A 16,506-nucleotide genomic window follows, 5' to 3' on the forward strand; every position below is an offset into this window, starting at 1 on the left:
TTCACAGACATCGTTGGAAATGTTGTGCATTTCTACCGAGCCTGAAAGTCAACATAGCCTGAACTCTTGTAGGTACGTTTTCTTGTAATTTCCTCAAGTATCTTCAGGAATCGTTCTCCAGGCTTCATGAGAAACATCCAAAGCTCTGCTTTGGATGCTGGCTGCCTTTGGTTGTGTTGTGTCAGGATGATCGGGACTCACGACCCTTAGTGTTGCACTGTGTCTCTATTCTACTGAAGCATGCTTTTACTGTTTGAGATCATGGTGAAAAATAAAAATGATCGCAATCAGACTCTTCCCAGATTGTACTGCATGGTGGATCAAGGGTGGGTATCCATTTGTAATTTCATGAATTTTGAGCCCGACTCGCTGCAGCCCAGACCCTGCCAGAGCTTCCACCATGTTTTACAGATGGCTGTTCTCATCTGGTTTCCAACATATTAACAGCACTTTGAACAGCAAAGCAAAAGTGTTTTCCCCTCATTGTTTGCTCAGATGTCTGAAAGTATGTGTTTTGCATCTTTTTTAATTACTTGCTGACTGGAGGATGTAGCCTCATGAATCAGAGCGCACCTGGTTCTGACACACATGTTGATTAATGGGAAGAAAAAAACATTTCATGTGAAATTTCAGACAAGTCGATGCTAGGTTTTCACAGCACAGTGACGCCTATAAGCTGCTAGACAGCTCTTTCTTTGCACGCAGTTCTGGCCTTTAAATCTGGGAATACACAGGCAACACTTCTTCACGTCCTCCAGGATTACGATAAGTAATGTTTGCAAATATAACAGCTTCTTTCTTGAAATTTGACGCCTTACATCAGGTGATTATAACCTCAATACACTGAGATGTTAGCATTAATAATCCCCACCCTGTCATCCAATGGACGTGAGATCTCAATGTGACTCACATATTTTAATAGAGGGACTTATTTTTGCATAATTGGACCATTTTCCCTTCAGCTTCCAGATTGTCCTTTCAGTAAGTTAAGCTTTCCATCTGTTCTTGTCTCTACTTGTTTCTTGCAAGTCTTGCTGATTTTCACATGAGAAACTTGATTTCCTGATCATTTGAGTCAGTTTATTCACATGCTGATGAGTATTAAAGCTTGAAAAACAGTGAAACAGTCACATGCACCAGATTGGTCATGGATTTGGCCTACTGTTTTTCTTTAGACCTTTGTTTTTTTGCGAAGCTTTTGCTTTTTTCTGCATTTCTGTGGGATTTGGAAATTGACATCAGGTGAGATATGAGATGAGATATACTCATGTGTCACATTGTCAGCTGTACAGTTTACTTGTGACACTAAATGTGATTTCTATTAGACATCAAGACAAAAACTTCCCGCACATGACAAATGGAAATAGTGCTGCTCTCTGCAGGGTAGGGGAAGCGTCCAGTGAAACTATTTGAGTATTTTGGCTGTGTTCTTGGATTTTAGCCATGCTGGTATGCAACAATGCACATTTAATACAAAACAACCACAGTCCTATCAACCTGTGTGGTTCATTTGATACTCTTGCATTGTTTATTGTGAATTATGATCACTTTTGGAACACTAATGCATCCTCCAGTGCTTATAAAAGGCTGTGTATGTGTTTCCAGGCCCGGATCTATGATGCTGTTTCTGGTCGGCTGCTAGATGGTTTGAGCTCCTAGAGACATTTCTAGGTTTCTGGTTTCTACAGGCTTAAAAACAGCAGTGCCCCTGCTCCCCTGCTTATTCTGTTATGTAACCAAAAATCTTTTTGTGCGGGTGAAAAAGAATATTGGCTGGATTCACCACCGGTAACATTTCCCGGCAGCCAAGTCATTCGGAAAAGAAGTGTTACAATGTACAGACTAAAACTCTGACCCTGAGGAAACAGCCTGGTGTTTTTAATGGAGAGCACCTTCTCTGACAAAGGCACAGAACCGAGTGTAACATGACTGACATTAGTCGTTAGGCTTCAGCATTTCTGTCTGTAAAGCTTTCAGCATTTCAACATTCAGACCAGAATGTTTGTTGACAGGTGAACACTTCAGTTCATCTTTCATCTTCGTTTCTAAAGCTTATTCGACCGTTAGACAACATCACAACAAAAGTCGCCTCAAGGCGCTTCATAAATGTCAAAGTTGCTCCACCCTTTAATAAATGTTCACTTGACCTTTAAGTAATTGAGATTTGTGGAAAAGACACAAAATAAGTCACCGCCAGGTCTTCAGTGGTAAAAATGAACTTTAAACAGGAAAATTGTGAATTAATTCTGGTAAAAATTAATTCTGGTTACTTTGTATCAATAGGTAACTTCACATCTGAGCAGACAAGTATCACATGTGGAGTTCCCCAAGGTTCCATCTTGGGACCCCTTCTGTTTAACATCTACATGCTCCCACTGGCACAGATTATAAACAACAACAAAATAAACTATCACAGCTATGCAGATGACACACAAATATATATCACAATGTCACCAGGAGACCGAGGCCCTGTACAGGCTCTTGGTAAATGCATTGAGGAAATCAATGACTGGTTGTGCCACAATTTTCTCCAGCTAAACAAAAACAAAACTGAGGTAATAGTCTTTGGCGCCAAAGAAAAACGATTACAGGTCACCAGAGAACTTCAATCTATACATCTAAAAACCACAAACCAGGCGAGAAATTTGGGTGTAGTGATGGATGCAGACCTAAACTTAGAAAAACACATTAAGACAATAACAAAGTCAGCTTACTATCACCTCAAGAATATATCAAGGATAAAAGATCTGATGTCTCAACAGGACCTGGAAAAACTAGTCCATGCATTCATCTTTAGTAGGCTTGATTACTGTAACAGCATCTTTACAGGTCTACCTAAAAAATCAGTCAGACAACTACAGCTCATTCAGAACTCTGCTGCTCGAGTCCTCACTAAGACCAAAACAGTGGACCACATCAGTCCAGCTCTGAGGTCCTTACACTGGCTGCCTGTCCGTCAGAGGATAGACTTTAAAGTTCTGATGCTGGCCTATAAAGCTCTGAATGGTTTAGGACCAAAATACATCAATGACCTCCTGACCCAGTATGAACCATCCAGATCCCTCAGGTCATCTGGATCCGGTCTTTTATCAGTTCCCAGAGTCAGAACCAGACACGGAGAAGCTGCATTCAGCTTTTATGCTCCTTATATCTGGAACAAACTCCCAGAAAGCCTCAGATCAGCTGAAACACTCAGTTTATTTAAATCCAGGTTGAAGACTCACCTATTCTCAGCTGCATTTGAATAAAGCACCAAATCCACACTTTAAGCTTAAATTTCAAAACTTACATTTAACTACTGATTTTATCTACTGTTCTGATTTTATCTGTTTTGATTTTATATACTGTTTTGTTTGTTTGTTTGTTAATTAGTTAGTTAGTTTATTTGCTTGTTTTAATCAATTTTAAATCATGCTTTTTATTTGTTCTTGTTTCTGTCTCTGTAAAGCACTTTGAATCACCTTGTTGTTGAATTGTGCTATACAAATAAACTTGCCTTGCCTTGCCTTGCCTAAAAGCAAAAAATAACAACTTAATGAGTTGTGAGGAATAGAAATCCCTTTTTCATCCACAGGAAAACATTTGTAGGAGGACATTCTCCTTTTTAAATGACGTTTTTAAAATGAGTGGAGGAAGTTAATTCTCTCTGACATGAGATGCTGATTTGGTGCCTGACTCACTCTGACGGTTCTAAATGAACCTAAATCGTCAGCATACGCTCACCCGAGTCATGACGATGAAGCCATATGGGAAAATAATGCAATTTATTAAGAAAGTATTTGTTGTATATAAGTGTTTGAAGTTTCTGAGCCTGCAGAGACACGTTTGCGTGTTTGTGTGTGTGGCTGTTTGTGAATGTACCTTGGTTTTGACATCTCTGCAAATCCAGTCCGAGACCGAGTCCAAGGCCAAGGATTAGAGTCACAATCGACACAGCCAAGACACCAATCTGTGCGACACAAATGCAAACATGAAGCGAACCTAGCAACAAATCCTTTCTTATGAAGTCAAACACAACCAAAAGCACAGAACGGTCAGGCTCTATCGGTGAGTGGAAACACGTTCTCCAGTTTGTTGTTGCCAAACGAGTTGTAAAATAAGCAGCAAAGGGCTTAATGACAGAAACGAGAGTGCAACAGAAACTTATACAGCTGCAGTTCACTGTGGTGTTTTTTTATTACCTTCTACTTACAAGATGCCACTGCAGTTTCTTCTTTATGACGGAAAAGTAGCAGTTTATTTTATAGGTGCTCTTATCAACTGCATTTAGTCAGTGCCTTAGAGCAACCAGTTTATAACATTAAATTGAGGAGACGTGCAGTTTTACAGACTATGGCTTCTGGACTGATTGTTGGAATAATTACCATCAATCAGACTTGTATTCATTATTTCACGCTGACTTTACACAGGGGTGTTTATCATCAGGTGAACAGCTGGATCTCATAATCGCCCATTCAACGCTTTCCCAGACGATATGTGTGCGCAAATGTCTGGAAATTGTTGTAATCTTCTCGACAAACATGTGTGATAGGAACAACTGTTTGTTATTATTCAGTTAGTCACGTATGAAGTTGTGACAGGTTTTTGGGTAGATGCCTGTTTAATGCAAGCTTTGGAAATGTTTAAATGTTGACATAGAGCAGAGCACACGTTTAAAATCAGGCTGATCGGAGGCCTGCTCGCTGGTGTCATTCCAGCCATTGGTAAGAATTCATTATCATAAACTTTCATCTACATTTTGAGTAAAAATGACACAAAGGCCTTCAATGTGTCTCGTTAAATTCTCCAGTTACCACATAATTAAAACAAAAATCTGTACTCACTATGATCTTCTTCTTGTTTCTCTTTGCTTCGCTTATCCAATCCATAGCTACTCGAATATGTCTCTTACTGCACGGAGACAGAGAGACGTCCGGCAGACGTACACAAAGAGACGCACGTTACTTTATGCGGATAAAAGAAAGATATCTTTGCAGTGACCTCTGGACCAAGTACAAGAACTGGGCAAGCAAATGATTGTCAGAATAAAAAGATAACCTCGTGTTCATGCGTTTTTCCTTTGTGGAGCCACAGCTGCTGCTCCTTTGCTCACATTTTAAAACTTACTGGAGTGCCTGCGAGGTACAAAGATAAAGCCACGGAGTAAAGATCAGAATCGAGATGCAAACCTTCAGTGTCAGGCCTTTTGATTTCTCTTGTTATCAATGATTGATAACAGCTTGAAACAATTTATTGGTTTATTGAATTAAAATTAATTACTACTTTTACAACTACAGCTGTTAATGGACTTTTAAAGACGTTTGTAATGATGTGAAATGCTGACTCACATTTCGCCGACAGTTTTATCAAAGCACGTACCTGAGCGCACGCAAACCTTGAAACTTTTATTTTTTGTGAAGTAATTTTCACAAAGTAAACATTTCCGATCCGAACATTGTCATATAGGATGTCTTCCCATTTCTAACAGTGCATAACCTTTGCCTTTTAAGGCCTTTAAAATAAAACCAAAGCTCTTTCGTTGAAATCTAAAACCAGTTAAACTAGTGACAAAAGAACACACGAGGCTTCTGCAGAAAGGTCAAATATAATGAGACGCATTACCATTGAAATGATCTCTAATCAAAGGAAAAGGAAATTCTTTCATACAGTCTTGCTTTAACAATATTCTTCTTTTGTGGTGCCAAACGTCTCAGGTCATTATAGTTCTCGGGGCAGGAATTTCATTTAGATTTTTTATGTTTCATTTTCAGTGTGAAACAAAAGTGTTGGTGCCAACTTCTGACATGCATTAGAGCGGATGATCTGTTGTTCCAGGATCAACACCAACGCGACGATATCAGATCGTGCCATTAGAGAGGTGTTTGAAAAAAACAAAAACCTGTAAATGACATATAACTCTGTCCAAGGAGAGCCGGGATATTACAGAAAAGGAGTCAACCTAACTGAGAAGCATTTCTACATAAGTGCCCCTGATTATAAATCACTCATGAAACTATGATGCAGTGTGATAACAGGACTCGGCTGATGTCCAGAGGGGGTTTTATGTGCGTCATCTCTCTGGTTTACAGTGTAGAGAAACATGAAGATCAGTAGAATAACCTTATCTGTAGCGAGAAATAAACAGACTGAAGCATCAAAATGGTCCCACCCATAGAAGAAGGTGAGATTTCCAACATATTACAAATAGCTCTAATATCAATCATAAATATCAAGAATATTACAGATTAAATATGTATGACTCACATTTGACTCTAACTGTAACAGGTCATCAGCCTGTGGAGGCTGTTGATTGAGCAGAAGCCAGGCTGTTGTAACTATTTCAGTGTGTTCTGTGCTTTCGATGGAGGAGTACAGGGCAGCCGTCATGTCCTGTTCCGTGGTGCATCATGAGAAATCTCAGTTTCTCACTAAACGTTCTCCTGTGACTGGCAAGCAGGTCATGGAGTGGGTAGGAGGTGTTATCCTGCATTGTTCTTATCTTGGATAACATCCTCCCGACACCACCCTAAGGGAGTCCAGCTTCAACTTACTCACTTTTGTGAGATTTGCTATCGTTTTCGCTTTAAGTAGCATATTAGCTCATATTTCATATTTAACTGGGACTGACTCGTGTTACCACTTGAATATTGTCATGGTCTGGGTCATGCAACCCAGTGTTTGGGTTCATGTTGTGTCTGGTTTCAGGCGTGCTGGTCATGTTCATGTTGCTCATTCATGTATTCGTTTTATAGTTATTTCATTTTCCAGCACAGACTCATCATAGTCAGCTATTCATAGCTTTCTGCTTTGTTTGCCACCTTTAATCCAGCCAAAATAAAGGCTCGCTTTTTGTTTCAAGTTCAGCGCTGTCTCCACGTCTGTGTCCGCTCCTGGGTCCTCACACTGCCCATGCCCACCCTACAAATGTATGGTAGTAGAAAACAGCTGACCTGTGTCCTAACATAGAACAATGCGTAATTTCCAAGAATGCTAGTTGGGAAAAATGAAGAGACACTACACGTGCATTAAGGAGATGAAACATTATCGTGTGTATCCCCCAAAGTTTATTCTGTTCATCTGGATGTAGCGTCTCACTGTCGTTGCCCACGTGAGCAGTGAAGTCTCCCAGTAGGACGACAGAGTCCCCAGGAGGAGCGTCCTCCAGTGCCCCACTCAGGGACTGCAAGAAGGCTGGGTACCCTGAACTGCCGCTCGGCGCATAAGCACAGATGACAGTCAGGACCCGTTCCCTGACCCGAAGGCGACCCGGAGTGCCCACTCCAGGTCAGGGACGCGACCCTGCCCCAAGTGGAGGAGTTTAAGTATCTCGGGGTCTTGTTCACGAGTGATGTGAGAAGGGAGCCAGCCGGCTGGGGTTACTGCAGATGCATAAACACACCTAGTGTGATCTAAATGATGTTACATAAGCTGCATAATCATGCAGCTTATGTAACCTGTGAAAAACTCCTTCTAGCAGAAAACAAGACTGTCATTCTGCTAAGAAAAGCATACCACTGAGCCACTTAAGCAAAGAGAGAAAGAAGCTGTGTGCCAATTATGTGCCAACCATGAGCCAAACACTCACACCGGCTATTATATTAAAAACAAATATCCAGTCATGCAATAAAATGTAAGAAATGTAAAGTAAACACAATCATATTAATATGACTGAAGCTACTGCAGACTCACCGTGACAAGAGACACAAAGTTCTTGACTCATTCCTGACTCTAATCAAAGTGCCTGTGGTGTATCCGCAGATGGGAAGCTGGATGTAAACCCTTGTCTCTGTTGTAAGAGGTACACACTTTATACACCAACCCTGAGAACCTCAAACTGATTCTACTGTTAATGGAGCTACAAGTTATTCCCTTCACCAGCCTAACGGAGGAGTTCAAGGTCATCAGAACCAGGGAGGTGCTACTTTTTGGAGCCTCAGCAGACATTGGAGTTTCCTCTGCAGGTGTTGCTGTGAAGACTGAACAGATGTGGCAGGCTTTGGAGGCTTTGGAGTGAGCACATATTTTGAGTTGCTCCCCTAAAGCCCTGGTAGAGGGGAGAAATATATGGCACCACCGAGGTCTTGAACACAGTAGCTGATGCGATCTCTACAGGGAATCAACAGGCCAAACGCCAGATTTACCAGATACTGATTTAAACCTCTGAACTAGCTGAAGACCTGTACAGGCTTTACAGGCTTGTTGACCTTTGAACTCGCAATCCCCCTCGGAGAACCATTTTGAGGACACCCATGAGCTAAAGGTGGCAAAATATCAGCAGCTTGTAGAATTCTGACGGGTGGAGGATCTGCTATGAACCCTTGAGATGGGCTACAGGAGGTTCCTGGGTCGGTCTCCGTACCACACACTTACAGTTGTTGGCATCAGAGGGTTGCAGGAGTGGAAAGCTTCCAGATGGCTGTGGATCAAGAAAAGGGAACCGTGGTGTAGTGCACTGCTTGGACACAAGCTGGGGCCCGATCACCTCCAGCTGAGTCACCCAGGTGAAAGAACGCCTGGGCTCTTCATAGGTAATGTGACCCAGCTCTAATCATTTAGGGGACAAAGGTGCATGTAAAACATAATCCATGAGGGCACACTGATTGGCTAACATGAAGCATGAGCAATAAATTACAAGGAAATCTGTTTGCAAAATAAAGTTGAAGTTGAGCCATCACAGAAACCTTGATGCTTTCTTAAGAACAAAACTTTTCAGGTTTCCAGGAGTCATCATGAAAACCTGAACTGGTGTTGGCCAGAGGGGCCGATGGCGCGATATGGCAGCCTCGCTTCTGTCAGTCTGCCCCAGGGCAGCTGTGGCTACAACTGTAGCTGCCTCCACCAGTGTGTGAATGTGAGAGTGAATGAATAGTGGCATTGTCATGCGCTTTGGGTGCCTTGAAAAGCGCTATATAAATCCAATCCATTGTTATTATTATTATCATCATCTGCCAGTCCAGTGGTTGCAGAGAACAACACAATAAAAAACAACTCAGTGAATGTTTCCACTACTCTACAGATTTTATTTGAAAGGCTACAAGAATAAACATGGCTTCATACACATCTTGACAGGTCTATTAACTGACTTTTTATTGATCCTTTTACTTATTACCATGACTATGGCTACGCAGTCACGAGTAGTTAGGTATGGTAACACTGGGCTAATGTTACAAAATGTCAAACGTGAAAAAAATGCAGGTTCTGGCTTATCGGTGTAGGAATAAAGGCGTGGAAGCAAAGTTGAATTTGGATAAAGAGATAACGTCAGACAGATGACATCAGTGTCGCCTCTCCACCGTTTAAACAGAACTAAAGGACACTTCCATGGTTTCGAGGTTAGGTCTCATTTTAAGCTATCATGTTGTAACTCAGTTGGCTCAAAATCAAAGTGAAGGTGAAACGATATTCATTTTAATTTGTGTTTTCAGTATCTCGGCTATATTACACTGTATTGCAGAGACACGTGGTTTTACAGCAGCCTCTTTGCACACCTAATGTCTGCATTCAGTTTGCAAAATAGTAATCATTTGGACTGAGATGAATGCATTCATTTCTCTTTAAATTTTCTAAAAGAGGTGGTGACATTAAGTTCTTTAAACTTTTAATTAAACTGGACATGTTCCAAACCACACTCCTTTGTTGTGATTGTGAGTACATTGTTAGAATGGGAAAAGCAAGAAAAAACTGGAATTGGCATGCTGTCCTTGTGCTGGCATGAGCTCCCTGCAGGTACTCCAGTTTCCTCCCAAAGGTGTGAATGTGAATGCATGTCTCAGATGTAAGAGCTGTGGAGGATTGGAAACCTATATAGGGTGTACACCACCTTTCACCCAATGATTGCTTGGTTTCAGCTTCAGCTGCCCAGGACACTGAACAGAATCGGAGAAGCGATGGCTAGCAGGATGGACGAGTGGCAAAGTTATTATAAATATGATAAATTGTAGAAAAATTCACACCTTTTGACAGAGTTAGCTAAAGAGATAACAAGCAGGTGCTTATGAAATCACAACGACAGTTTTTCACTGTAGGTGCAGGACTATGGTCGGTTAGGCCTGTTGGATTACCTGTCACACAACTGTTGGTTAAATCATCATGCAATCAAGAAACTAAACACCAGCAAATTTGCACATTTTAGCCTTTAAACTCTTAGCATCTGCTGGATCACCATCAAGTGGTTTAGGGACAAAGGGAGAAAGTTGGGTTTTGTAAAAAAGAAGTGCTACATTTTCAGAAATTAAAAGATAAGAAAAAATATGTGTTCACTTTTTTTCCATTTGGGAAAACTCTGCCCATAATCATAGTCTTATAGTTAGTGGCACAGGCAGTATGAAACAGGAAGTAAAGTTAAGCCAGGGCAGACGTGCCTTCAGCTGAAGGCCAAGAGTTCTGGACCTATAGAAGTGTCTTAATCTTGATCAACCTTTTGATGAGTTTACAGACTCAGTGACTAATTTGGGAGTATGTTGATTTTAAAAGTTTGTGATTCCACCTGTTATACTGGCTGCTGTGAACAGGTCAAACTACAAGATTGAAGAAATTAAAGCCTGGTTGATATGTTCTCATTTTCCACGTCATTTTTTAACCACTTTGATCTTTTTTTTTTAATCTATTTTCTTACAGTTTGCAATGAAAACTTCTCACTGTGTCAGTTCACAATGATTATCTTCCATGATCGAAGACCACCAAGAATGGATTTTTCTAAATGACTAAACACATGTAACTTTACATATTAAATCTCATAGCATGCAGTGCATATGGCAGTAGAAATGTGAAGGAGAAATCTCTTTTAGGCACAGACATAAAACACTGGTGTGGTTCTTGATGTGTGCTTTAGAATGCGTACTGTACCTGCCCTGCATCTTTCCTGTGATAGCTTATTCCTAAACAGATTTCATAGCTAGGGTTGAATATTCCTGTCATAACAAACCATTCTTGTAATTTTCAAATATGTGTTCCCTTTCCAAGCACTTCTTGGGCGGTTCTTCAGCAGTGGAACAGCATTATGTTGTCTTTCCAAAGAGCATGCAATAAAAATGCAGACATTTTACAAAGGGTTACATCCTATATGATCATCTCTGTCTCTGGCTCCTACTCATCCCTCTCAAAGGTCTCCAGGTAGGTTTTGAGAATTAGGGTGTTGGTGTATGTGAGGTTTGTGGATCTGTAGAGGTCCAGGCCCGTAAGGATCTCCACATCTCGTACTCGGGCTGTGTGGAGCTTCAGCATGTCTTCGACCCACTTCGATTCATCCTCGGCGCTCTGCAGAAACAAAGGCTGTGATTCAGCAGCCGATACCATCATGCATTCATTTTTTTCTAATATTTTCCACAGTAATTGAAAACATTTCACCACACAAGTTGTGCAATTGCAGTGTGACTTTTTCAAGTGATTTACAGACTAACAGTAAAGAAGAACGACGTCTTTGTTTCCCGTTTTACTTTCATAGTCTTCTGTGCTATGTGGACATTAGTCCCAGCTGTGTTTGCACCTGTTTCCTGCCTGTGTATTTTAGTCCTCAGTCTTGCCCTGTTTGGCGTCACGTTGTTAACCATCAAACCTCCTCAGTGCTGTGTGTGTTTCCTCCATACTCGTAGTATTTTCCTAGTTCTCAATCCCAGTTTAGTTCACTAGTTTTCATGTTTCTAGTAGTGCTGTCAGCATTAATCTCGTTAAAATGACAGCAAACACAGCAAATCTCCATTAACCGTGGATCACCCCATGCGTGGGGCTGGACGGTGTCAATGCGTTAGTGTGGTTAGCTCATTAACGCGTTGACGCCATCCATTTTAACGAGATCAACGCTGACAGCACTGTTTCTACTTTCTGGTTTCATTTTCTTGTATCCGGTGTAGAATTTTTCCAGCAAATAAAGCCGCCGTTTTCAGTCTACTTTTCCGTGTTCCGAGTCCTGCGTTTGGGTCCTCATCCTGTTTGCCACACAGGGAAACATGAGACGTAGTTATTTCTAGGATCTGAAATATAATATAAACGTAACCTCTGCACACTGCCTTGCTTCTCATTATTTTTATTCAGGACTAACATTTCAGTTTGTGCAACCTTTGACCCTGTACTTTATTTAGTTTACATTTCATCCCTTTTCCTGTTTTTCCGGTTAAGGCATCTGTGAACTGGATGGATCCGCCTTTTTGTTGGGGCTTGCTGAAGTTTCACATAGCTAAAAAAATAAAAATAAAAATAAATCCCACCACGCTGTATCTCTGCCTCTGTATATATTAATGTTGTGAAATTTTACCAGCCAGAATGTATATTAAATATTACACATGTCCATAAACCTTTCTCATATCAAACAGCAAGAATGTCCTTGGACTATTTCTGTGGCCGCTTTGGTGTAAGCAACATGGAAAACTATGAAACTCATTGTTGAATATCCAAGGTGCAGTAAAAACCCTCTTTAGCAGAGAAGTACACTTTAAAAACGTCTAAACATTTATAACCCATTGAGTTGTTTTCTCTAAATTTATCCATCCATCCATCCATCTTCATCCGCTTATCCGAGGTCGGGTCGCGGGGGTAGCAGCCTAAGCAAAGAGGTCCAGACCTCCCTCTCCCCAGCCACCTCCTCCAGCTTGTCCGGGGGAATACCAAGGCGTTCCCAGGCCAGCCGAGAGATATAATCTCTCCAGCGTGTCCTGGGTCTGCCCCGGGGCCTCCTCCCGGTGGGACATGCCTGGAACACCTCGCCCAGGAGGCGCCCAGGGGGCATCCTTGCCAGATGCCCGAACCACCTCAGCTGGCTCCTTTCGATGTGGAGCAGCAGCTGCTCTACTCTAAGCCCCTCCCGGATGGCCGAACTTCTCACCCTATCTCTAAGGGAGAGGCCAGCCACCCTTCGGAGGAAGCTCATTTCCGCCGCTTGTATCCGCGATCTCGTTCTTTCGGTCACTACCCACAGCTCGTGGCCATAGGTGAGGGTAGGGACGTAGATCGACCGGTAAATTGAGAGCTTCGCTTTTACGCTCAGCTCCCTCTTCACCACGACTGACCGGTGCAGCGTCCGCATTACTGCAGCCGCAGCCCCAATCCGTCTGTCGATCTCCAGCTCCCTTCTCCCATCACTCGCGAACAAGACCCCGAGATACTTGAACTCCTCCACTTGGGGCAGGAACTCATCCCCGACCCGGAGTGGGCACTCCACCCTTTTCCGGCTGAGAACCATGGCCTCAGATTTGGAGGTGCTGATCCTCATTCCCGCTGCGTTACACTCGGCTGCGAACCGCTCCAGTGCGAGCTGGAGGCCCTCACCCGATGAAGCCAACAGAACCACATCATCCGCAAAAATCAGAGATGAGATTCTGAGGCCACCAAAGCGAAAGCCCTCCGCCACTTGGCTGCGCCTAGAAATCCTGTCCATAAAAATTATGAACAGAACCCCCCAGCGACAAAGGGCAGCCTTGGCGGAGCCCATCACCCACCGGGAACGAGTCCGACTTATTGCCGGCAATGCGAACCAAGCTCTTGCAACGGTTGTATAGGGATTGAATGGCCCGTAGCAATGGGCCAGACACCCCATACTCGCGCAACACCTCCCACAGGACGCCCCGAGGGACACGGTCGAATGCCTTCTCCAGGTCCACAAAACACATGTAGACTGGTTGGGCAAACTCCCATGCACCCTCAAGTATCCTCGAGAGGACAAAGAGCTGGTCCAGTGTTCCGCGACCAGGACGAAAACCGCATTGTTCCTCCTGTATCCGAGGTTCGACTAGCGGACGAACCCTCCTCTCCAGCACCCTGGCATAGACTTTCCCGGGGAGGCTGAGGAGTGTGATCCCCCTGTAGTTGGAACACACCCTCCGGTCCCCCTTCTTGAAGATGGGGACCACCACCCCGGTCTGCCAGTCCACAGGTACTGCCCCTGATCTCCACGCAACATTGCAGAGACGTGTCAACCAAGACAGCCCTACAACGTCCAGAGCCTTCAGGAACTCGGGGCGGACCTCATCGACACCAGGGGCTCTGCCACCAAGGAGTTGTTTAACTGCCTCAGTGACCTCGCCCCCGGAAATTGGTGGGTCACACCCCTCATCCCCAGACTCTGCTTCCTCCCCGGAAGACGTGTCAGTGGGATTAAGGAGGTCCTCGAAGTATTCCTTCCACCGCCCGACAATTTTCTCAGTCGACGTCAACAGCGCTCCGCCAGCACTATACACAGTGCAGGTAGAGCACCGCTTTCCCCTCCTGAGACGCCTGACGGTTTGCCAGAATCTCTTCGAGGCAGTCCGAAAGTCTTTTTCCATGGCCTCTCCGAACTCCTCCCACACCCGAGTTTTTGCTTCAGCCACTGCCCGAGCCGCATTCCGCTTGGCCTGTCGATACCTGTCGGCTGCCTCCGGAGTCCCACAGGCTAACCAAGCCCGATAGGCCTCCTTCTTCAGCCTGGTGGCTCCCTTCACCTCTGGTGTCCACCATTTGGTTCGGGGATTACCACCACGGCAGGCACCAACCACCTTGCGGCCGCAGCTCAATGCAGCAGCTTCGGCAATGGAGACGCTGAACATGGTCCATTCGGACTCAATGTCCCCAGTCTCCCTCGGAATGCTGTTGAAGCTCTGCCGGAGGTGTGCGTTGAAGATCTCGCGGACTGGGGCCTCTCTAAATTTATGTTTCAGTAATTTGAAACTAAAGCTAGATTGTGTTGGTTCTGCATGATTTAATTTTACCAAGATCGAAGATTATGTGAGACAAAATGAAATCCCTAAAACAAGTTAAAATACTGACCACATAACTACGCTTCAAAGCCAGCACACCATTGTTCATGGGAGAGCAGAAACACATGTCAGCACCTGCCCTGCTGACAGTTTGGTTTACTTGTTGCCATTTTGTTGACTCAATGTCAGTACTTTGCAGAATTAACAGGAATCTCAATATCAAGCAATAAAAAAAATTTTCAAACACCTTTTCATGCTTCCTCAAACTGACAATTTTAACAAGGTCATAAGACACATGACACAGAGCTGCACACTGATCCCAATATTGCAGTTATTATGCGTGACAGATTTACAGCTGGTGAATGTGACTTTCCTCAGAGCTAGATTGTGACACCAGTAATGCTAAACCTCTGAATCACCAGCTGTCTAGAAATGACACGTTTTAAGCTTCTAATCTGAACATGACTCTGAATTTTTTTTAATATCAATATTTGCTCACAGCCTGAGTTGTTGGTTCCTGTAAAGTTTATAGTCAAAATGCCAGTAACCAGAAATTATACAAGGTCTCCGTGTTTTTGTGGTTGTTTTTATATCTTAATTAGCTCTTGTGAGGTAGGTAGGTATTGGATTTAGGAGAAATCCAGTATTGCAAAGTTTCATATCGTTTCCTTTCTGAACCCACATTTACTTAGTTTTGCAGATGAAATATTGGCTCTGTACTCTGAGCCTGTACCAGCCTGATTGGCTACAGCCTCCAAGATTAACCCACAGCTCATAGACACAGATGACATGCTGGTGAACACAGAACAGACCAGATGTGTTTACACAGTTGATCTAACACACAACTTGTCATTTGGCTTCAGCGGCCCGATTTTCTGGGTTATGGCATTAGACAGGTCTGACACTCCGTACTTTATACGCCAAACTGGTGTGAGAATGAATCTACTTCAAAAATTGTTCTGGTTCAATAACCGGTGGTTCTGCTGCTTAACATGGAGTTGAAAAGCAATCCAGAAGCTTTCAGTACCAAACATGTTGTCCCAGGACAACCGTACGTAAAACTTGCTGGAAGTAATTTTAAGATCGTTCTTATGTTCACAACATAATATACAAAACATCAACAATGGAATCAAACCAGCAACCTCTAACCACTACACTTTGTTGATGATAACATTGACAATAAAATGCAAGATGCATCAACTGATGGAAATAATGTGAAATTTAGATTGTATAATGCTGGGAGTATGACTAATGCCATATCAGTGATCTTTCGGAAAAACAGATCAATGGCATTAACATTGATGACTACTACTGACAACATTTCATTTGCAACAGACAAAAATAAATATACAACAGGGGTATTTGTTGAATCAAAAAACAGCTTTTGATACGCTGCAACATTTTATTTTGATTTTTAAGCTGAATTATGGGGTGAGAGGAATCACTTTGAACTGGTTAAGTATGTCTGTGAAGGTTCTCAGTCATCCAGGTCATCGTAGTCAAAGGAGCTTGCAAAGAAAAGCGTCTGGACTTCTTTAAGTTACTTGAAGACGTTTCACCTCTCATCCGAGAAGCTTCTTCAGTTCTAAGGTCAAATGGTGGAGAGTCCCAGATATAAACCCAGTGGGAGTGACCCCCCACAGAGGGACAAAAGGACCCCCTGATGATCCTCTAATCGCCTGAGCCAAGGTGTGGAACTGGGTGTGGGCCCCAATCAGCCAGAGTTTCGGGTGTGTTCATTGTGAAACCTGGCCCCACCTTATCATGCGAATTCCTGAGATCAGATGGCCCAGGATGTGAGTGGATGTGAGAGTTACTGAACTCCGTTTTTTTTGGGCGTAGTATTGGAGGATAAATTAAC

At 43.1% G+C, this 16,506-nt stretch overlaps 1 protein-coding gene across 2 annotated transcripts in view; it reads right to left on the bottom strand.

Moving 5' to 3' along the window:
- Window positions 1-8,972: 8,972 nt before the first annotated feature.
- Window positions 8,973-16,506, bottom strand: part of enpp2l (ectonucleotide pyrophosphatase/phosphodiesterase 2-like) — a 35,788-nt gene continuing 28,254 nt past the window's right edge. For both annotated transcript variants that reach the window (XM_082522551.1, XM_082522550.1), the window contains one exon: window positions 8,973-11,235. In XM_082522551.1, coding sequence (XP_082378677.1) covers window positions 11,065-11,235 — 171 coding nt within the window. In that variant the 3' untranslated portion in view covers window positions 8,973-11,064. The remainder of the gene's footprint in view (window positions 11,236-16,506) is intronic.

Source organism: Aulonocara stuartgranti (genome assembly GCF_965226115.1).
Source record: "Aulonocara stuartgranti genome assembly, chromosome: 22".
Taxonomy (NCBI): domain Eukaryota; kingdom Metazoa; phylum Chordata; class Actinopteri; order Cichliformes; family Cichlidae; genus Aulonocara; species Aulonocara stuartgranti.